General features: G+C 37.7%; 2 protein-coding genes and 1 non-coding gene across 12 annotated transcripts in view; 1 reads left to right on the forward strand and 2 right to left on the reverse strand.

Moving 5' to 3' along the window:
• LOC122089366 (MAR-binding filament-like protein 1-1) overlaps positions 1 to 2,522 on the forward strand; it is a 4,407-nt gene extending 1,885 nt beyond the window's left edge. The window contains exons 2-4 of one of the 2 annotated variants that reach the window (XM_042659038.1): positions 22 to 83; positions 190 to 330; positions 433 to 2,522. In XM_042659038.1, the coding sequence (XP_042514972.1) occupies positions 22 to 83; positions 190 to 330; positions 433 to 2,352 (2,123 nt within the window). In that variant the 3' untranslated portion in view covers positions 2,353 to 2,522. Of the gene's footprint in view, positions 1 to 18; positions 84 to 189; positions 331 to 432 lie in introns of both variants that reach the window. The other variant, XM_042659028.1, reaches the window with a different exon arrangement.
• An 838-nt stretch (positions 2,523 to 3,360) lies between these two features.
• TRNAR-UCG lies at positions 3,361 to 3,434 on the reverse strand. The gene has a single exon. It is a non-coding gene; the product is annotated as a tRNA-Arg (tRNA).
• Positions 3,435 to 4,577: 1,143 nt separating this feature from the next.
• Positions 4,578 to 13,858, reverse strand: LOC122062153 (probable E3 ubiquitin-protein ligase RZFP34). Of its 9 annotated transcripts, none has more exons than XM_042625885.1 (14): positions 13,631 to 13,858; positions 11,524 to 11,603; positions 11,104 to 11,395; positions 10,787 to 11,041; positions 10,586 to 10,673; positions 8,019 to 8,078; positions 7,873 to 7,905; positions 6,753 to 6,830; positions 6,614 to 6,657; positions 6,429 to 6,487; positions 6,254 to 6,336; positions 5,871 to 5,962; positions 5,670 to 5,781; positions 4,578 to 5,578 (listed from the first exon to the last, which is right to left on the reverse strand). In XM_042625885.1, the coding sequence occupies exons 3-14, from the start codon at positions 11,220 to 11,222 to the stop codon at positions 5,441 to 5,443; spliced, it is 1,161 nt and encodes a 386-aa protein (XP_042481819.1). In that variant the 5' UTR covers positions 11,223 to 11,395; positions 11,524 to 11,603; positions 13,631 to 13,858; the 3' UTR covers positions 4,578 to 5,440. The 9 variants fall into 9 exon arrangements, with proteins under 9 accessions (XP_042481819.1, XP_042481804.1, XP_042481811.1 ...); XM_042625870.1 differs by having other exon boundaries at positions 13,543 to 13,858; XM_042625877.1 differs by lacking the exon at positions 11,524 to 11,603 and having other exon boundaries at positions 13,543 to 13,858.
• Positions 13,859 to 21,694: the final 7,836 nt, after the last annotated feature.

The raw sequence follows: 21,694 nt of genomic DNA on the forward strand, positions 1-21,694 counted from the left end.
TTTTTTTTTTTTCTTCAGAAGAGAAAAGCATAAGAATGCCTGGGGGTGAAGGTCCTCAAACACCAAAAAATCTTCAAAAGGAGGTCTGAACCTCTGCTTATTTTTGTGTTTTGGAAGCAATGGAACAGATTTTAAAGCTAAACTTATTTAAACTTGAAACATCTGAAATTGGATTTCTTTTGTGCGCAGAAACTACATCAGAGAGAAGCACAACCAAATCCATTTGCGTTACTTTTGAATGTGATTGGCATTATTGGTTCAGGTGTTCTTGGTGCATTATATGCATTGGCACAGAAGGAGAAGGAGGCTGCTGAAGCAACAATTGAATCAGTATAACCTCTACTTACCTCCATTGTAAAGTTTTGTGTTACTAGACGGTTCGTCATAATGAATCGAGTGGTTTTTAAAATTTTTGCATGGTTTGAGATGCAGATAAATGCCAGACTGAGTAGAAAAGAAGCAGCCATGGATTCGCTGCAGAACAGCACTGAAAGAATGCTACTGAATGAACAAGAAGAACGATCCAAGCAAATTAGAAAGGCAAAGGAAGAACAGCAGTCATTGTTAGACGAACTAGCTTCAACAAACAGTACATTAACAAGCTTACAGAAAGAGCTACGAAGTGAGAGAAGGTTTATCAAGGAACTTGAAGACCAGACGGATAAACTTCAAACTGACCTCAAGAAAGCTGCTGAGGACAAAATGTTGCTTGAAGCCGACCTGAAGGAGAAGCTGTATTCTATTGAAGTCTTGCAGGAAAGAATAAACTTGTTAAGTGTAGAGATGACGAAAAAAGAAGATACTATTAGAAATCTCAGTTCCTCACTTGCAGGAAAGGAGATGGAATATAAGAACTTGGATTCTATCTGCAAGCAAGCCAAGGCTGACCTAGCAGAAGCAAATGTAGAAATGAAAGCTGTGAAAGACCAACTATTTAGGACTCAAAGAGAACTAGATTTGAAGAACTCTGCAATGGAAGATCTGAATGCCAGAATAAGTTCCTTAATTTCTGAAAGAGATGAAAAGAACAGAAAAATGGATGCTCTTCAGAAAGATTATAACAATCTTAAGTTGTCTTCTGAAAAGAAAGCTGCCTTAGATGCTGAAATTTTATTGAAGAGGGAGCAACAACTTCATCAACATAAAGAAAAGCTCGAGCTTGCTTTTAATGAGACTTCCAACTTTCAGGCTTCAATCACCAATTTAACCCAAGAAAGGGATGAATTGAAGAAATTGGTGGAGATAGAAGTGAGCAATGTAAAAAGTCTGACGCATGAGCTCCAAATCACAAAGGAAACTCTTGGAGTGTCAAGGGTTGAGGTCTTGGATCTGTCAAAAGAATTGAAACACTCAAGAAATTTATGCGAAGAGCTCTCATCTGAAGTTTCTAAGGTTAGGGCTGAATTCATTGAAGCACGGGAATCATTAAAGAAAAATTTGGATGAGGCAAAGTCAACTGTTGAAGTATTTTCAAGTGAGCTTGCATCAGTGAAGGCACTTCTGGAGAAAACTGAAGAAGATCTCCAAAGCAGGTCCAGTGAACTGGCAGTTGTAACAGATACTCGTGATAACTTAAAGAAGGAACTGGTTGATGTATTTAGAAAAGCAGAAAGTGCTGCTCATGATTTAAAAGAAGAAAAGCAGAAATCTGCTTTGTTGAAGAGGGAGCTGGAGGCTTCAGGAAAGCAAATCTTAAAAGACAAGGAAGCAAGAAGGGCTCTGGAAATGGACCTGGAAGAGGCCACCAAGTCACTGAATGAGATGAATAGAAATGCTTTAACGCTTTCAAGAGATCTAGAAATGACCAACTCTAGAATTGCTAACCTTGGAGATGAGAATGATATACTTTACAAGTCCCTTGTTGAGCAAAAATGTGTTTCGCAAGAAGCTCGAGAAAATGTGCAAGATGCCCAGAACCTTGTGATGAAGCTCGGCAAGGAAAGAGTGAGTTTTGAGAAGAGAGCAAAGAAGCTGCAAGTGGAACTAGCTTCTGCAAAGGGTGAGATTTTACGGTTGAGGAGTCAGATAAACTCAAGCACTGTTTTAAATGATCAACACCAGGAAAAGAGCACAGGCCGTGATGCTGCTGTTGCTGTAAATGATAAACATCCGGAAAAGAGCACAGGCAGTGATGCTGCTGTTGCTGTAAAGGATCAACATCAGGAGAAGAGCACAGGCAACGATGCTGCTGTTAGTGTAAATGATCAACATCAGGAAAAGATAAAAGACTGCAATGCTGCTGTTGCTGTAAATGATCAACATCAGGCAAAGAGAACAGGCCACAATGCTGCTGTTTCTGTGAAGAGAAATACGAGGAGGAGAAAGCATGGGGCCCAGTCTGATGCTTCTTAATAAGCAAGTAAACTCCTGTATTTTTGCTGTTTGTATCATGCGTATCTTATTCCTTTTTGTAGAGTTGTTCTATATAATCAGGCTTCTTGATTTACCAAAATGTTCTGCAAACATCACTCTCCTTCGATTACCCCTACTATTGTGATTATGAGAAGTCCAGATTGGACACACACCTACAGTGCTCTATGATTAAATAACAGTATTCATTCTCCCTTTTTTTCCATAAACAAAATGAATTTTTAAAAAGAAGCAGAAAGGAATAAGTGTATTGTTATTGAGATAAGATTGGGAGGCAGATTGTTTTACTTCATTTACATTATCTACACTAGAATTAGAATAGAATTCTCAACAGCAAGAGTTAGTTGTGTAATACCCAGCTTGTTGCCTTTGTTTCCAAGCTTAACTTTGATGAGGGCTCAATTGACACCTCTGGTTGAGCTGGTGTTGGTGAGACAATCAGAGATTTTGTTGGCAGAGAAGAGGAGGTTGGATGATTTTCTCGAATGCCCATTCGGTGCAACATTCGTAGGAACACCACAGCACCACCACATTCATGTGGAAACCTTCAACAGAACTCATGCAGAAACCTTGATATACCAAAATACCATATGTGAATCAGTTTACACATTGAATTGTAGGAGTGAGGGAGGGGTACAGATACAATTTATACAGAAACATAATTTCAGTGTGATGTAGGAGATGGAGGGAACAGATACAAATTCAATTTTACTGTGAGGGAGCTGTGTGGGGGAGGCCAGGGGCATACGTATAATTTATTCAAAAACAGTTTTGGAGTTTAACCGGAGAAGGAAATCTCAAAACCATGAACAATGGAAGGAGTAGAGGGAAGTGAAGAAAAGTTAGCTGGAGTGAATGGAAAACAGTATAGATCAGATTCTCCGAGAACCATTCTCATACGATCTGATCAACACATATGGAATCTGCCTCGAGTAATAGTAAGGGCAAGGGAAGCGTAGAACAGTTTTCACCAAAAATAAAAAAACACATCGACCACAGTGGGAGTCGAACCCACGACCTTTTGATCCGAAGTCAAACGCGCTAATCCACTGCGCTATGCGGTCTAATGAATGGTACGTTTCACTTTATTAAAATTTTATACTGTTATAACTTATCTTAAGTCATGCTAACCGGCATGTTCCCTAGTCATAACTAATATACCGGCCAACCCTGTTCACGCACACTCACCACTTAATTAGCGTTGTGTTATCATTAAACCCCTCACAAAACAGTTGACATTTGAGAGAGGGAGAGAGAGTCGAAGGGGTTCATCCAATAATGGTGATTTGATCTTGGTCACGATGCCTCTAAAAGCTTTTGGGTTTGAATCACCTCAGTAACATTTTTTGGAACCATTCACAATAGGATTAATTTGACTTTCTGATTGATCCTGTTAATGATCCAGTCCTATAATTATGAGGTCGGTTAATCTAGTCGAGTCGAAAGCCTGAAAACTCTCGTTATCCAAAAGAGAGAGAGAGTTATGGAAGAGTTGACTAATAGATGAGGGATCCATGCCCGTGAGGCCTTGAGCTTGTACTTCTCCTTACCTAATACATTTTGTTGACCTGAATTAGTGTAAATTTTGAAATATATTTCTCAGAATGTTAATAGTGAGTGTGATGTTGCATGCGTCTGTAAATGCATTATCTACCTCTTGTATAAGATGAAATTTAAACAAAATTTCGCCATTTTTTTACCTTTGGGTAATGCTTCACATGACACAATTAAGAATTTCATGGTGTGTAAGATGCCAAGCATGGTTATTATTGGCGTTTTATAACTCGGGAGGGAATCTACAAGTCTCTTGAACAGATTTGAGTGTGTCAAAAGAAAAGAAAATGTGAAAACAATGTAAACGTAATTTTAGCAAAATGTTTCCACAAAAATTGAGAGTGAAAAGGTAAACTGATATTTTAATGGGAATAGAGAATGCTCCCCGATTGTGTGACCCTACGACCATAAAGGATTCCGGCGCCAAAAATCTAAAAATGGCCCTCTAATTCCCTACTGCCTGTGCAGAGATTCAAGTCGTAATTCACCCCCCCCCAATAGAATTCATCGTTCAAAATTGTATTTCCAGGTGTGCCATTGGCCTAAACTATAAAAGTAAAATTTAATCTTGAAATTAACCCTAAACCAAGTCAATTCCTGATTTCATAGTGAAGTTCAGTTAAAAAAAAGATGATGATGAGGAAATAATGTTATAAGAGAAATGAGAACCCCAACCTTTATCATTCAGAAAGAAAACTGGAAGTTACATTGGAGATAAGACTGCACCTCATCCAGCAACAAAATCCTTTTTCCTGTTCATGAAATAACTCTTCATTGTCACATGCAACTTGCAACTTGCAACTTGCAACTTGCAACTACTGTTTCTGAGTCTTTTGTATCAAAGGCTAGTATAAAGTCAAGGATATCCTCTTTTCGACAGGAACCACTTTATAACCATGCATCATCTTTTCTGCAGTCACATTGGAGGTTAGACTCGACACCATCCACCAACAGAAATCATCCGTCACCCAAAGAACCGCTGCTGTTTCTCCAAGCCCTTAACATCGCAGGCTCGCATGCTGGCTTGAAGCCAATGTCCCATCCATTGTACAGGAACCACTTTGATCTCCTGTTGTGGTGTGCCCATGATGCTGTACATATATGGTAGTGATTCAGAGGACTCAAGCTCCATCATTAGAGTGGCTCCGAATCCTCTCATCCTGATACGAAGCAAGATGAAGTCACCATTCCACAGTTCTCGTATCTTATGTTCTTTGTCGGCACCCCAACATCATGGCATTCAGAAATTCTGGTTTTGAAAATTATAATACCATAGAACTAAAAGAACAGACCATCTGAACCACCAAAGGCATGATGGCAGCTTCTACAATTTCCCAATGGAGAATAAAATACAAGAGAAAAAAGAAGGCTACAGAATGTAGAATGATGGGTTGCAGTTCCTCTGTTCCCTTCCCTTATGGATGTCACTCAATAGGTAACTAGAGAGAGGGCTCTCATCAACAGAACTAGAATGAACCAGATTCCACATGCATTCTGTTTGGTCACAAGTATGTTATCACTGCATTGAGGATGTTGCTGCTTTGGTTTCTCTAGTCTGCCGGGTGTTGTAGGACTTGCAATTGAGGCATTTCTGAGCCACAACATGGAACTGCACTTGTGTAGTAGCTCCACAGTCGTTGCACAGGATCCAAACCTGTAATCAGGCACATCCACACAGTAAGAGCACATATATAAAAGAAACAAATGAAAGAATGAGCAGATATAAAGATCTAGAGATATCAAACCATTTTGTTGTTGTAGGATTCAGGCATAGGTGTAGCTGCAATCTCCATGTCAAACTTTTCCCACACTTTGGACATATCACATACTGACTTGGAGCATAGAGGGCAAGCATATCTGTTGTGCTTATCAGAATAAATATCGAGAACTCTCAAAGCAATGAGAAGGAAATAAATAGATTGGCAAACGACAGAACAAATCCTTACTGCAACTGCTGCTGCATTTCCTTAAAACAGTCTTCATGAATAGTATGTCCACAAGGTAAGGCAATCACATCATTTGTGGACTCAAATAGATACTGCAGAACAACATGGCAAATGAGTTATGAGCAAGCCTCAATGATGCAGAAACTAGATGGTTTCCCAAGACGCCAGTGTACTATTACCGTCTCACACAGTTTTTATTTTATTTTATTTATTTTTATTGTGTCCCTATCCTACCATGACCATGTTGGCCCATGTTGATGATACCATTCTTTGCACCACCATTGGTGTGGCATGGAAGATTCCCCATACTGGCATCATGGGGAACCCACTCCCTTGAATTTCACATGCAGGAGTGGCAAGAGATGGAAATAGGAATATCTCACCTCAAAACAAACAGGGCAATCATGATCCATCGCTCGTTCCACACATGGGTGACTGTTCTTTAGCAGAACTGAGTAACAGCAACCTTCATAGAAAACCAATATGATAATTAGTAATAAAGACTTACCACATTTATAAGATAATTCTTAAAAAGATAACGAGACACTAAAGACTGACCACATTTATAGCAGTGGAAGAAATTTTCACGCCCACCGATTCTGAAACCAGGTATAATACTTATCAGTGATGAATGGCAGAAACAAAGCAGAATTACTAATCAGACAAAGTCAACACACAATCGAATAAGGGGAAATTAAAGAAAAATAAAATCCACGAGATTTTGGACATTGAGAAGAGAATACCTGCAAATCCCACAACCATGGCAGTGAAACTGTTTCTTTGACATCTGCAAGTTGGCAAACAAGAGGTAAGATACTGCCGGGGGTGGGGGGTGGGGGGTGGGGGGTGAGAGAGGGGAAAGGATATTTTCTGGCTACTCACATCATCATCGAACAACTTGCAAATCTCACAGAAGTATTTCCCAATGCAAACTCCACAATTGATACAAAATTGCTGGACCTGGTAGTAGTAGCAGCCACCGCAGCAGAAATCAGTAGTTTTTCCCCTTTTTTGTTGGGAGGGGGAGGGGAGTGCAGTGAAGAATAAACAGCATTTTGGATATTTGATTAGTATTTCAAAGGAGAGTAAACAGAATTAGGGGGGGTGAATATGGATCACAACTTCCTAAAAGGCCCAGTAAAACAGAAAGGCAGGAGTGGCTGGCTGGCTAAATAAGCTTGTCAAGCCTTGCTGGACCCAGTAACAGTAGAGGAATATTAAATACAGGGCTAAGAATGGGAAAATATGTAAAAGAACATACACAGATTATTCTCTTATTCAAATTCACTAGTTTATAATTAGTCTCATCGAGATCCTTTACTCCTACAGATTTATGGTTATAGCTATATATGTGAACAAATATGTGTAGTATAACTTATCCCTGACAAGCCTACTTAAGACCAGGCTAAGCTTGAAGTTTAGGACAGAGGCCAAGATGACCGTTGATGCTCTTTTATCCTTTCCAGGCACAGCCCAACAAATTCCACCCGCAGGTTAAGAATGCACAGAAGGCCACAATTTTCAAACACTTCAGAGTTCCAGGGTTAAGGACACCAAATGAAGACTTTGCCTCAAGATGGATATTGAGATTTAACCTTGGAAAGACTAAATTTGTTTTTTGACGTCACTGATGGAGCCTCTCCAGAGAATGATGAAGATTACAAAATTCTCTGAATCTCTCAAGCACCTTGTAGGTGTATGAAAATCCTTTACATTGATAAGACTCATTCAATCCCCCTTGTCCCTGGCTCAACCAAATGCTCATAAACAACAAGAGCTAGGTCTTGGTGTTTTTTCACTTATCTTGTCATTCTGGCTTTTACTTGAATCCAAAATCTCCGTCAAAACATGAACTCAAACAGCACTTTGGCACCAGCATGAGTTCTTTTTAGTACCTCTCAACATTACAAAAGTGCAGGTTATTATACTAAAAATTAACATTCTTTCTTTTTTGGGGCGCCATATAGGTGGTGTAATTATTGAAACCATATTTAGAACTCACCTCTTGTTCAGTGCCACAAAGTGAACAAATGACCTGGAGAGATTAAAAAAAAAAATGCCAAATTCAGTAATGGGACTTATTAACTAAATGCACACGGAGAATCAAGAAAACTACCAAAGGAAACATTGACAATGGGCCGGACCTACCTGCCGTACTTGATGTCGAGGGAGGTCATGTCTGTGAGCCCTTTCAACCTTTATATTATTCTGTACACCAAAGTATAAGACAAAAACAATTGCATATTCAATATTTCAAACAACCAAAAGAGATAAGTAAGGAGGGAGGAAGAACCAAAAAAGATACACACCCCGCAAACCAATTCATATCCAAAGTCACTCCATCATTGTTCTTTTTAATTTCCAGCTGAAATGATTGGAGGGGGGAGGGAACCATTTTGAAACCTGAGGAAATAATGTTTGACAATGAACCCCACGGCACTTCTCCACATTTTCTTTTTCAGCCTCTACTTATAAAGTAAAAGACACTTCCAATGTTTGGAAATCCACTGAACTCACTTAGGATCTAATCCTACAACATTGTGAACCATTTAACCTTTCAAGGCAAATAAATTCCAATAAACATATCCAGGCTGAACAGTTCCATGGTAGATCAAGATGATTTGGCTGTTTGACACATCATCTAGTCTCTTTTACAGGTCCGTGAATGGTTGCAGGTTCAAAGCAGTTCTCTTTTTCCGGATGTTTGAATCATTCCATATAAAATCAAGGTGGTTAACTTGTATAGGGATTTGAAACTGATTGCCAAGAGAAGTTAGACAAATGGCACAGACTTGATGCACAATACCAATGGTAACTCCTTGCACATTCAGGTGTCGAAGGTACGGATATTTTAACCTTGGCACCACAGCACACAACAATTTTTTTTTTTGGGTAAGACCAGCACATAACAATGATGTTATGATTTCTTTTGCATGGCTTATCTCTCTCTCTCTTCTTTTTTTTTCCAGTAAAGTTTGCATGACTTATCGAATCAAATAATCTGAGAAAATAAATCTCTCTCTCAAACCTTAGGATTGAAATGACTGATAATCTTTCAACTCTTTATTCGTAGTAGGGACTAGGACCGCAAAAAAACATATTGTGAGAAAACTAATCCAGAAAATAAATAGAATAACTAAGGATTAATGTTTGGGAACATATAGGGATACAATCCGGCCTTAAGCCCTTATTTGTTTGTGCTTATCATGGATGAGTTAACCAAGGGCATCCAAGGCAACGTTTGTGTATATGATATAGTTTTTGTGGATGATACAAAAGCAGGGATAAACGCTAAGTTGGAGTTATGGAGATCAACTCTGGAGATAATAAGTTTCAATATTAGGAGGTCGAAGACAGAGTATATGACGTGTAACTTTAATCACACTATTATAGATAACGATATGGTGAAAATTGAAGGGAGAGAGGCATCACAAAGTGACTACTTTAGATATCTAAGGTCAATCATAAATAAAGACGGTGGCATAGAGGATGATGTCTTACAGAGAATCAAAGTAGGATGGATGAAGTGGAGAGAGATGTCTGGAGTGTTGTATGGCCGACATATCCTTTAAAGCTTAAGGGAAAATTCTATAGGACTGTTGTTCGACCGGCTATGATGTACAGGGTCCGAATGTTAGGCAGTTAAGAAGTGTCATATAGAGAATCTATGTGTAGCTGAGATGATGATGTTAAAATAGATGTGTGACAAAACTAAGAAGGATAAGATAAAGAATGAACATATTAGAGCTGATTTGGGAGTTGCCCCGATCAATGACAACTCCGGGAAATCTGTTTCAGGTGGTATGGCCAAGTCCAATGGAGGCCTGAAGATACCCCAACAAGGAGTGATCTGATCCGATTGAAGGAGCTAAAGGAGCTAGGGGCATTAAAAACTATAGGATAAGTAGTGAGCAATGACATGCAATTCCTAGGTCTTGCCCCAAGTATGACCTCAGTAGAGCCAATTGGAGGGCAAGGATCCATGTAGCCGACCACGTTTAATTGAGATTTTCTTGTCTTGCTGGCGTTGGGCTTCTTTCCTTCTACTTTCCTTTTTACTATCTTTGTACCATTTTTTTTTTTAACCTTCTTTCTCCTACTTACATTCTCATTTTTGTTTTTGCACGGATCTATGTAGCTGACCCCATTAAGTTGTGATAAGTCTGATTTTGTGGTTATTGTTGAACATACAGGGACACAATACGATGTTGTAGAAGAAGTCAGACCAACTAGTTTAAGTACAAAAAAATTCAACATCAGTGATTTAAACCAAAAATCAGCCTTTGTCCTATATCTTCTTGTGCTGGTAATGGATGAAGTACTTCCTCACTTTCCATTAGAGGTCCCTTAATGAATTTCATAGATAACAATAAAGAGGTGGTTAACTGACAATCTAAATTTTCAAAGTATATATAAACTAGAAGTTTCTCAGAATAAGTCAGACAAATGTACATAATTCAGCACCCACACATGAGGAGGCTTCATTTAAGATCAATGGCTAGCGGAGCACCACAAGGACCAATCCATTATCCTGATTCTATCAACCATGAAGGTGATATAGTGACAAATACTAAAACACTAAGATGTGTGTATCTAACGCTCCTGTTTACACACATATTAATATTTAAACAAACTAAAAATCCCAAACAAAAGAAGATTCTCATAAAATTGCTTAAGGGTGAGGGGGAGGCAATGGAACAATGTTGGGACCTAACCTTTGACTCATTATGGCAATGGCGACAATAAAAAATCTCATTGCAGCATGGCGCTCTGATGCGACACCTCCGCTGATAATGTGAACATCTGTGAAGACACGATGTCAAAATTCAACTGAGCAAGTCACAGAATTTTATTTTGAGGAGTGAAGGAGAATGCATAGAAATTTGTGTGATGCTAAGAAGTTTGCCAAAGCATACCCATATTCCATTAATCCTTTTTCTGTCACATTGTTGTTTAAATTATCTCTTGCCTCTTCTTCGAGAATGCACCCTCCATTGGACTGCTCAGAACATGCATCAGATGCAGCTGGTTCCATGTGTTCATTATCTTTAATTGTTTCCAGCCCATCAAGTTCAAGAGATGTAGAATGTTTGACCAAATATTCCTCCATCAGATGCAGAGTTTTTTGATGACAGCGGGAATGCATGAAGGTGGCAACAAACTTAACACACCTGCACAAAAAACATATTTAGTGCAATTATTCTACAACTTGACAAAAGTCACCCGATCATACCAAACACTGCAAGATATTGTTGCTTTCGCATATACTGCTGCAGACCAATTGAAATCAGAAAGAACACAATCCAAATAACGTTGCAAAGCTCCAGTCAGCGACTCCAACAGAAGATTCATCAGAACATGCAGAGCTATAATAACCCCATATAATAAATATAGTTCAGAGCCAGGATCTCCAGAGCCTTCAGCAGTGAATAGCAACTAGTAATTCATGATCACTTGATTGCTCGAAGAAGTCCAGAAACCATACTGAGAAAAATTGTGCTCCAGCAACAGATTTACCTGAGCCACTGGTAAAAGCAATACATAATGAAATCAAGGGCCCACATGGAACCAAAAAAGAAGTAACAGGGGAGAAAATAAGTGCAATCATTGGGAGAATCAATTTGATCCAATTGCTCATGCAGGACGAGCCTACCTCACGTTGCAGTACTGCACACAGTCTTTTCTGGTAAATTAAACTTCCATTATCATTCATTCACAAGGGGTACCTCTCTCCTATAAGAACATTCTACTTCAGAGTTAGTTGGTTACTTTTCACTCATTTACTGACACGGAATATTGCAACAAAGTCATAAAATTTGTAAGTTCAGGTAAGTTACAAAACTAGCCCTAGTCGAATCAGAAACCTTGAGAATCAGAACACCTGCAACTTGTGATAGATAATCCTGCATGAAAAGTTACTGTACTCTGCACCACAGTTCAACTTTAAAGTAAAAGAAGACTGTTAGAAAATGAAGGAGGAAGGTATATATAAGCTTCCTGCCTCATTCATTTATATCAGAATCAGATTCAAAATTCTTGTTCTCTTTGAAGTAAGAAGTCACTGTCAAGTTTTAGTGAAACTAATCAAAGATCCATTTTTGCGCTGGCTGCCTTTTAATGCTTTCCTCATCTCTCTTTGCTGGGTCATAATACTCTGTTCTCTCAAGATATCAGAATTGAGAAAGAATAAAAGCACCATAACAAAAATCACGATTTATGAACTTTGTTGGGAATGGGTTCCCAAGATGCTTTCTTTATCAGTCTCCAGTTCAAATTATCGTTTCTAAACCTTCCAAGTGTGGCTCAACTCAGACTGACCTAGTTAATAGATAATTCCCATAATAAAGTCTCTACTCCCATGTCTTCTTCTTTCTCTTTCCTGTTTCTTTTCTCTGGCTTTCTGAGGTTCTTTGATGATTAATTTAGGCTGCAATAGTTTCAACGAAGATGGTGTTTTTCCACAATTAATTATCCGTCATTCATTCAAGACATTCATCATAAAGACAGAAATCACAGATATTAAATCACAAATTATAACAGCTAAATTAAAGGCAACATTTCCTCAAGCACTTTGATTTCCAAGAGAGTTCTAGAGAGCTATTTCATTCTTTCAGGGTTCTATGATTTAATTTTATCACAAAGAGAAAAGGAGCGTGGATGTCAACCGAATGTCGAAACATAAAAACTAATATTCTATCGAGAAGCCCTGATCACTAATTGTTTATTATCTTCAAGGTGCAACTGGCACAAGGATATTATAGTACATTTCCCATGCCCGAAGGATAAGTTCAAACATCGTCACCCCTACTAAAGGGAAAGTCTGTATTCTAGCGGAGCAGATTCTACCCAAAGCATCCAACTCTTTCCACTTTGCTGAACAATATAATAAGGCATAGACCCCAGGAGTATACATTCCAGAACTCTATTAAACTATGAGTTATCAAACTTGTTTTCTATCAAATGCATAAAAGTTTAAGCGCTTAATAGACTCATCCAAAAGTTCACAATACATAACACAGAGCAGTGGCTATCACAAACGGACACGACAATTTCACTCAAACAAGAAGTAGAAACATTCACAAAACAACAATAGAATTGATTATAAACAGAAAGCATGCAAGGGAACAAGCTAATCAACATTACATAAAGAAAAGCTGTACTTTATCCAAAACAAACCCCATCCCCACTGCTAATCAGCCACATCCTTTTACCCCTAATTATATATTAAAAAAAAAAAAAAGGATTCTTTGAAAAGCAAAAAGGAAGAAAGAAAAAGTGACAACAATGTATTCCCATTGTCATGTCCTATTTGTTCCTGTTTAGCAGATTCACAGAATAATGCTCAAAGCCTTAAATTCTTAAGATCTAATAAATTAATATTTTAGGTACTGGAATAAATAAAATTGGAGCATACTAGATTTTAGGTTTTACTTAATATAAATTTACACAAAAAATATAAGGGAACCCATACTCTTATGAAATTTCTCTGCAAAACCTTACAAGCCAACACATAACTTCCAGAATCTCAAGCTTCGTACTACAAAAACTCTAAATATACAGTTTAGTTTTCCAATTACCTAAAACTTAGGAAATTTTAGAGACTATTGATAGCAAAACAGAAATCCCGTTTCAGAAACTGTAAATCAAAACGAATTTCTAAAGAAAAACGAACTTCCGATCTGCAGAGATGCAGTCGCCGACCCAATAGAGAGATTTAACACGACAATGAACAACTTCCGCCTGAGAGATCGAATATAAACCTTCGCTTCTCCTTCGCTTCTTCCTGGAAATTTCAAATGAAGATGCTTATATAGAGAGAGAGGTTGATCGAATTTCCAGATGCTTCTAAAAGGAGAAAGAGAAAATGGAACGCAAGCTCTCAAGTCTCATCGTAGTTGACGAGATTTACGAAACCCGGGTGGGTGACATTACAGATGCAGAGTATGTTCGTAAGATGCGGGAAGCGAGAGGCGCACGCACCTCGATTTAAAAGCGTTTGACCTAAAATAGACCACGATTACGAAACCACTGATTTAGAATCTTTGAAGTTTAGTGTTGTCAGATATTTCCATCAGATTGAAATATAAGATAGGATTCATGCCAAATCTAACTTACTTGACTGGAACCAACTCCATTGGATCCTTTCCAAGTAAACTATCTTTAATCTATGCTGCTACGGATGTGGTTGAATGGAAAGAAGTACGAACCGTCTTTTTTTTAAGGAAGTGACAAGTGTACAATATTGTCATTGGTCGGTGTCTCGTGAATTATCTGATCCCAAAAGATAATATAAAAATCTTCTTTTACTACACGTGTCATCAGATTATATGTACACTCATTCTGATTTAACTTCAATCGGGGACTTTTACCTATGACCAAACAAGAACTATGGACCTTACATTGGTAAATTAGACAAGGCAAACAACTGAATACCAAGTCATCACGAATGATAATGCAAGACCCCTAACCTGGGAATCTATCGGTGAGGCCGCATCACAGTTTGTTAGAGCAAACATCAAAGAAAACGAAGAAAATAAATAGATTTGCACAAGATGATTCAAAGATTTAATGATATTTACTGATGTGATGTGCTATGTTTTTTGACAAATAATAAGATCATTCATCATGTTTTGAAGAAAAATAATAATGGAGATCTCTAACGAACACCCAAACTCACGGCAAAAGCACTTGCCCAAAAACCCTAATACGAAAACCTCAAATCTCACTTGCTTACACAACAAGCCATTATAACATATAAAAACTCTTCCTAGTAGGGCCCAAGCCATTTGCTACCATCACAGACCTCAGAAAAAATCTAATTTAGATGGTCATCAAATTTTATCAGAATATGTCAATCTTCAAAATGAGTTAGAAATTCGAGACACGCATACCACAATTCATCTTAAGATTGTCAAGAGGAGGTTGAATCCATCTAGCTAGAAAAAGGGGAGCAGCTTGAGCATTGGATCCAACTTGAGGGAAATCCAATGATCAAGGGAAATTAGATGACCAGCACACAACATGCCTTATTAATTTATGGACCCTATATCATGATCTTACTCATAGTAGAAAGTCCTTGTAATTTTGTCTTTACTAAATTTCAAATCTTAAATAGGAAGGTCTCATCATCTATTTAATCTTCCATTAGAGATATAAATGTTGCATTTTATATTCTAAAGTATAAAATTACTTTAGTATTATAGTTTCCAATAATGTCAAAACCCTTTTCCCTCTTTTTTGCTTTTTGAAAATTGTTTGTACATAAGTAAGGATAAGTTGAAAATGAGCGAAAGTAACTTTTCACAAAGTTTAGTCCCACATTGGTTTTGGATGAAAAGTGTGAGGGGTATATAAGAAGGATAGCTTCTTAAAGGTACAAGCCCTTTGGAGAGGAACTCTCCCATGTCATGAATATTTTTGGATGAAAACCCTTGGGTTTTGGATGAAAGGTGTGTGGGGGTTCCAGGTGTGGGTGTCAAGAGATGCACCTATACATTGATACATGTGTATACATTTACCCATATATACTTGTACGTTAGATTCATACACCCATTGGCATTAGACATGCACCTATATATGTACACACATGTACTTGTGCATATACAGACACCTTCTCATCCATAATAAAGACACCCATTGGCATTAGACATGCACTTGTATCCGTACACACATGAACTTGTGCGTATAAAGACACCTTCTCATCCATAATAAAGAAGTCCAAAACAAATCAGTCTCTGTTGACATTTGAAATTCTCTCTGTTGGGTGAAAGTGCTCTGTCAACATTCTATTTACTTAGTGTTCTGCAATTCTCTCTGTTGGGTGAAAGTGGTCTCTGTCAACATTCTATTTACTTAGTGTTTTGCAGACTCTACTTTTCGTACATAGTATAAATACTGAGTATAATTTTCGTTCTTCGCTATTGCAATCACTTATCAGAGTTGCACCTTAAGTGATTAGAGAGTTTATTTATCTTGGAGGTGAGGATGTGTGGTCAACTCAATTACATAAAAATACGGGACATTTAAATACCTTAAGGAGAGTATTTTTATACTACTCAACTTTACATTTTTGGTGGACTTCTGTTTATATTTCTGCATCCTTATTTTGATCTGTAAGTGATACTCCCCTTCTTCATTTAATAATATTTATTAAATATTTGTCAAAGTCTTATACCTATTGTCTAAATTCTGTTTCTTACAATTAAAAGGCCACATGAGTAATGGATACTAAAAGCTAGTGATCATTAGTTTTCTATTTTTTAATTCTTTCCTTAATTAACTCTTCAATTTTCTTTGCTCATCATTCCCAGCATAAGCTCACAGCACAGTCCACACCCTCAATCCCTTCTCTTCCGTTTTTGTTGTCTCTACCTTACTTATGTTCTCTATCTTTCCTGGCCTCAATTTTCCTGCTAAAAGATTGCTGGACAGAAATCACCACTTACCAGCCACTTTAGTTCTGAAGAAATGTCAGCCAATGGGTGAAGGGACATTCAGCTTTGCATCATTTCATTTCAAAAGAATTTCATGGGAAGAAGATCAAGATAGGCTTAGCAAACACTAAAGAAATGGGAGATGACTGGGAAGGGCTAGGAAATACAATCCAGTAAGTTTCGACCAATTAAGTTCCTGGATACCTTCAGTGGATAGATTTAATCCTCACATGGATTGACGAAAAGGAGACGTGGCAACAGCCCACATGTCCAGATATTTCAATGCCAATATTTGATATGTATGAAGAGTTTGATGTTGTGGTCTCCCAAGTTCCTTGTGGAAAGAGGGGAGAGAAAGAGGGGATCGGGGGATCGGGGGATCGGGGATGTGTTTAGGTTGCAGGTTAATCTTATAATTGCTAATTTGCTAGTGAAGAGTGAATCAAAAGGTGGCAGTAGTTAACCTGTATATGATATGTTTATTGGGAGATGTGGACCTATGTGTGACTTGGATTTACAAACCTGATTTGAGGAAATTGAAACAAAATCTGGGTAGGTAAGGATGTGAATTTGAAATCGAAACCGATTAGTGAAATTGAATCGAGCCATTTCCATCGAATCGTAAAACCATCTAGTAAATGGTTCGGTTTTTGTTTCAAGTTTAAGATCAGTTAGCTAAACGGGTCGGTTCAGTTTTAACTATTTAACCTGTCGGTTTCAAACCTAATTTACACCGTCAAAATCGATCCGTTTAACCCATGTAGCAATTTAATAAAATAAAGAGTTAACTAATGTGTTTTCAGTGTCTCATGCTCTTTAATTTTAGAACACTAATGATAAATTGTGTTCATTATTAGCAGATTTGTTTGTATTTCACTTTCTCTATGTAATATTTTATTTTGCTTAGTTGTTTGGTTGTTTTAACAAAACAAGAGAATTAAGGACCATAGAGGTTATCCAATAGTCTATTCAATAATTTACTCATATTATGTAGTTATGTACTTTCCTTGGTTGTTCAATGCCTCATTTAATTTGATACATGATTGAAGCGTTTATCAACAAAAATGAATTTTAGTAAGCATGTGAATAAACTAGTAAACCGATTGCTAACCATTTAGAAATCGTATGAATTAAACAGCGATCAAAACCGTTTAAAACCATAAAACCAACACCGTTTAAAATTTCAATGAAATTAAAACCGTTTACTAAACGGTTCCGGTTTTAGAAAGTGCAACCATTTAATAAATGGTTCGATTTTAGTCTCAACCAAATAAATATGAACTGAACCAAACCGAGTGTTCCATTCATAAAACATAGTAATTTTCTCTTAAAACTATTTGATAATGTTATCTTATGTTAATTTCTACAATATTGTTTGAAAAATAGACAGATAGAAATGACTGATTTCTCTACTCTTGACAACCCCATCATTCACTTAAGAGACCCTTATGTTACAATTCTCGTTTCTTCTTAAGCTTATGTTTGTGGAGCCATAGCTTTGGCCCAAAGCATAATTAAAACAAACTCAACAAAAGATCTAATCTTGCTTGCAGATGAATCAATAAATTTGAAGAGCCATCAAGCACTACGTACTACAAATTGCAAGGTGGAAAATAAAGAACATTACATGCATCGAAAGCCCGGATGCCAGAAAAAAATGCCTACAATAGATGGAACTATAGTAAGCTCTAAATTTGGCAACTTTTAGAGTATGATAAGATCATCTTCATTTAACCATAAGGGGGTAGCCGAGTTGGCAAGGGACCTTCGCCTCAAAAAGTGTGTGGTTCTAAATTTGATTCCTTGTACCTCCTTAGGGCCATTTATATGGGGGTGTTTAGTGCTTTTCACTGCTTTAGTGAAAGTTGAATGGTTCTCATTCAACCCCAATACATGCAATTATGGAGTCAATATAGGTCCACAGAACTTGTTAGGCCAAAGGCTTGGATACCCATCGTTAGCAGAAGAAAAAAAAAATTCATCTTCATCAATTCTGATTTTATTGTTTTTCGAAACGAGGATCAATTTTTGTACAGCCTCAGTTATCACTTGAAGCAAATAGTGAGGTACTTTTCAACTCATCATGTTGATTGGGCCTTCAAGTTGTGTTTTTGAGATGTTAATGAAGAAAAGACACTGTTTTCTTACAATTTTTTTTTCGGGTGGGGGTGGCGAGGGAGGGGCAAGGATTTGTTAACTACGTTTTCACATGGTGGCTTGATGGTGGGCGAATTAGCTCAAGCCTTTCCCACAGGGAAACAGGTATCGAAGTGAATTCAAAAGGTGCCCAAGTCTCTATATGTCACTTACTACTTGGGGATCAAGCCTTGGATGTGCTACAAAGACTATTATTGCAATTGATATTAAAAAAATTACCAGATTTTTGCTAATGACAATGCTCATGAGAAGTGGTGGCAAATTTATAATGACATACCTAAGGTGTTAAGACTCTTTTAGTGTTCTCTCATTCATGAGAAACAAACTTTTTTTCCCCAGTACGAGGGCTTATTGGCTATTATATAGTAGACCCACATAGGGTACACGTACAAACCTACGGAGGAGTCAACAGAGGCCTAACGCCATACTTTTTGGAAAGCAAAGAAATTGGTGCAAAGATGCAAATCAAGCATTGATGCACTTGAGAGGAGTTGAGAGTAAAGGCATTGGAGAATAATGGCAAAGAATGCAAGTTTGGCGGATGGACGTTAACACTTAGGATCAAAATAATAATGAAGATAAGTAGGGCATTGCTCAATGGACATGGGCTACAATCCATGTCCATTGAGCATGTGCTACAATCGATGGAAGCTTATGTCAATTGAGCAATATACGAAACTTGATTAGGGCATTGCTCAATGGACATAAGCACATTACTGGACTATGTAAATCTGTGACTTGGTGGCTTGTCTACTATTTGGATATTATAGTGTGTTATATGCAAGGTGGGTGTACTTGCTACGCACCTGGCAATGTTGTGGTTGTAAAATAGATGTGTTGACTCAGGGGTGTAAGTTTAGTCTTAACAATCCAAACCCGCCCTAAGCCCGAACCATGTCTAACCCGACTATGAGAATCAACCCGGCCTAACCTGACCCAACCTTGTGTGGGGTTGGGCTAGGCTTGGGTTGAGGCATAGAAAATCCAGCCCGACCCTAACTCGCACAGAGTCAAACCCTGACTATTATTGTGCTTTGTAGAATGCAGATGTCTCTCCTAGCCAAGGGAGAGCCATGTTTTCTAATGGGAGTTTCTTATGTAATAAGAATATGATTAAGAACAGTATAACCAAAAGAGAGAGCACAAAGCCAAAGGAAAAACCCATCTCTACAGCCATGAAATAAGGAATGAAGAGAGGTGAGGGCTTGCAATATTTGAGTTTTTTGGTCCTTATTTATTGGGAATTAAGCATTATTGTAGATCAAGATAAAATTCTGACAACAATGAATGATTGGATTATGTCTTAATATGTTGAGTTGATGGAGGAGATTAAAAATAGGGTCACATGGAAAAATAGGGCACATAGAATCTCCATGAAAGGATGATAAAATATCATGTTCAGTATAGTTTAATAGAGGAATTCATTTTAGCGTTTTAATTAAAAACCCTCTGCTTCAAATGTGTCAATTTTCTTAATTATCAGAATGTGATTCCACTAAGAAGACCAACTAGAGTTAACTTGACCCAAATCGGCCGAACCCTGAGCCCGATAGGGTTGGGCTTGAGCATGAACCCAATAGGGGTTGGGTTGAGTTTTGGGACCTAGGGTTAAGTTAAGGTTGTAAAAAACCCGACCCAACCCGGCCCTGTTTCACCCCTAGATGTGCATATGATTACGTGTGATTGATAAAATTGATCAGCACCAATCAATCGTGACTAAGAGGTTTCATTGTCTTCGTATCAACAAACGCAAATCAAGTTAAGGGTTCAAAATCAGTATATACTTGGACCAAAAGAGTAGATGTTTGGCTAACAATTTTCCCCTTATTGCTTGATATTTTAACATTATGGGTTTTATTGGTTCTGTAATTATAGTTAAGAAGGATAGACAACTCAATTCAATAGCTCATAGAATAGCAAGGATTTCGAAAGGAAGACAAACAGTGACAGTAGATTTATATAACCATCTGTTTCCTTTAATTGTTTATAATTTTTTTTTTTCATAAAGTAAAGAACAAATTTTTTCTAAGCACGAACAGTGAATTCACCGCATGAATTCGACAAAGGAGACCCCAAGCACGGAAGCTATTGTACTCCTTTGGTTAAGAAAAAGGTTGCTCATATGTCTGTATCTGTAATATGTGAGAATTCGGTTTGTACAATAGCTCCCACGCTAGGGTTCTTAAATCATTAAATGCTGGGTTTGGATCTTCTCTAACGTTTTTTTTCTTCAATCTTTTTCCAATCTCTCATATGCATGCAGTCCAATGCTTGGGTGTACACACCTTCAGGTGGTCGGCATATAGTCTCATACACAAATGTGAAATATTGGATAGCCGTTGGCGGGGTTCCCAATCATGGTTTGAGTGGACGGTAAGAGAATGGGTATTGGCCATCCCTAAAACCTTTTTTTTTTGGATAAATCCCTAAAACTCATATTATATGGAAATGGATCGGTATTGGATCGCTGTATCAGACAAAAATACTGTAGTTTTCCCTTAAAAGATAATTTTTTACTATTTTACCCATAATCCGTAGTCAGTGAAAACTTATCAAACCGATATTTCAGTATCAAGTAATCTGATACTGATGCTTAGAACCATGTTCCCAATCCTTAAGTGCTATGATATATCCAATGCATTTAAAGTGCCTGATGCTCTCCAGTTCTGTGTCAGAAATTTTGTGAAAATCGTTTGCCGTTGTTATACTGGTGCAATGAGCATGGGTGGTTGGAGTCTCTTGGGGCCCTTTTGATTTTGTTTCTAGAAATGGTTTTTTTGTTTTTCTATGCTTAGAAACGGAAAAACACTTCAAAAATCGTTTGATTTTTTTGTTTCGTTTCATTTGTTTTTGGAAACAAAAATGGAGAAACAAGTGGGAGCGACAAAAATTGTGAAAAACCCAATACTTTACTCGACCTACCCAAACCCCAACCCATTATTGAAACTTCTTGTTATTCAGATGCGATGATTCCAACCTAATTGTGCGAAGCTCATAGTTTTGGGTTGCCTTCATACTTCTGAAGCTCATCTCATGAAGCATACCTACAACTTCAACGTCATGTCTTCACTCATGAGTTGCATTCCTACAACGTCGTGCTTTCACTCATGTCTTAAATTCAACTACACCGTTGAAAACGTTTTGGGAAATAGAAGAATCAAACACTTTTTTGCAATTTCAAAAATCGTTTCTTAGCACAGAAATGACAAAAATCGTTTCTAGTCAAAGAAACAA

Source organism: Macadamia integrifolia, chromosome 2 (assembly GCF_013358625.1).
Source record: "Macadamia integrifolia cultivar HAES 741 chromosome 2, SCU_Mint_v3, whole genome shotgun sequence".
In the NCBI taxonomy this organism is placed as follows: domain Eukaryota; kingdom Viridiplantae; phylum Streptophyta; class Magnoliopsida; order Proteales; family Proteaceae; genus Macadamia; species Macadamia integrifolia.

Bases quoted from the DNA above. Each gene is read 5' to 3' on its own strand.
- LOC122062153 (XM_042625885.1), bottom strand. From the start codon at position 11,222: ATGAATCTTCTGTTGGAGTCGCTGACTGGAGCTTTGCAACGTTATTTG. The intron at 6,831-7,872 runs GTGAGTTCTAAA...TACTACTACCAG, and splicing joins TTTGTGGCACTGAACAAGAG to GTCCAGCAATTTTGTATCAA. The intron at 6,488-6,613 runs GTATTCTCTTCT...ATCACTGATAAG, and splicing joins CATGGTTGTGGGATTTGCAG to TATTATACCTGGTTTCAGAA.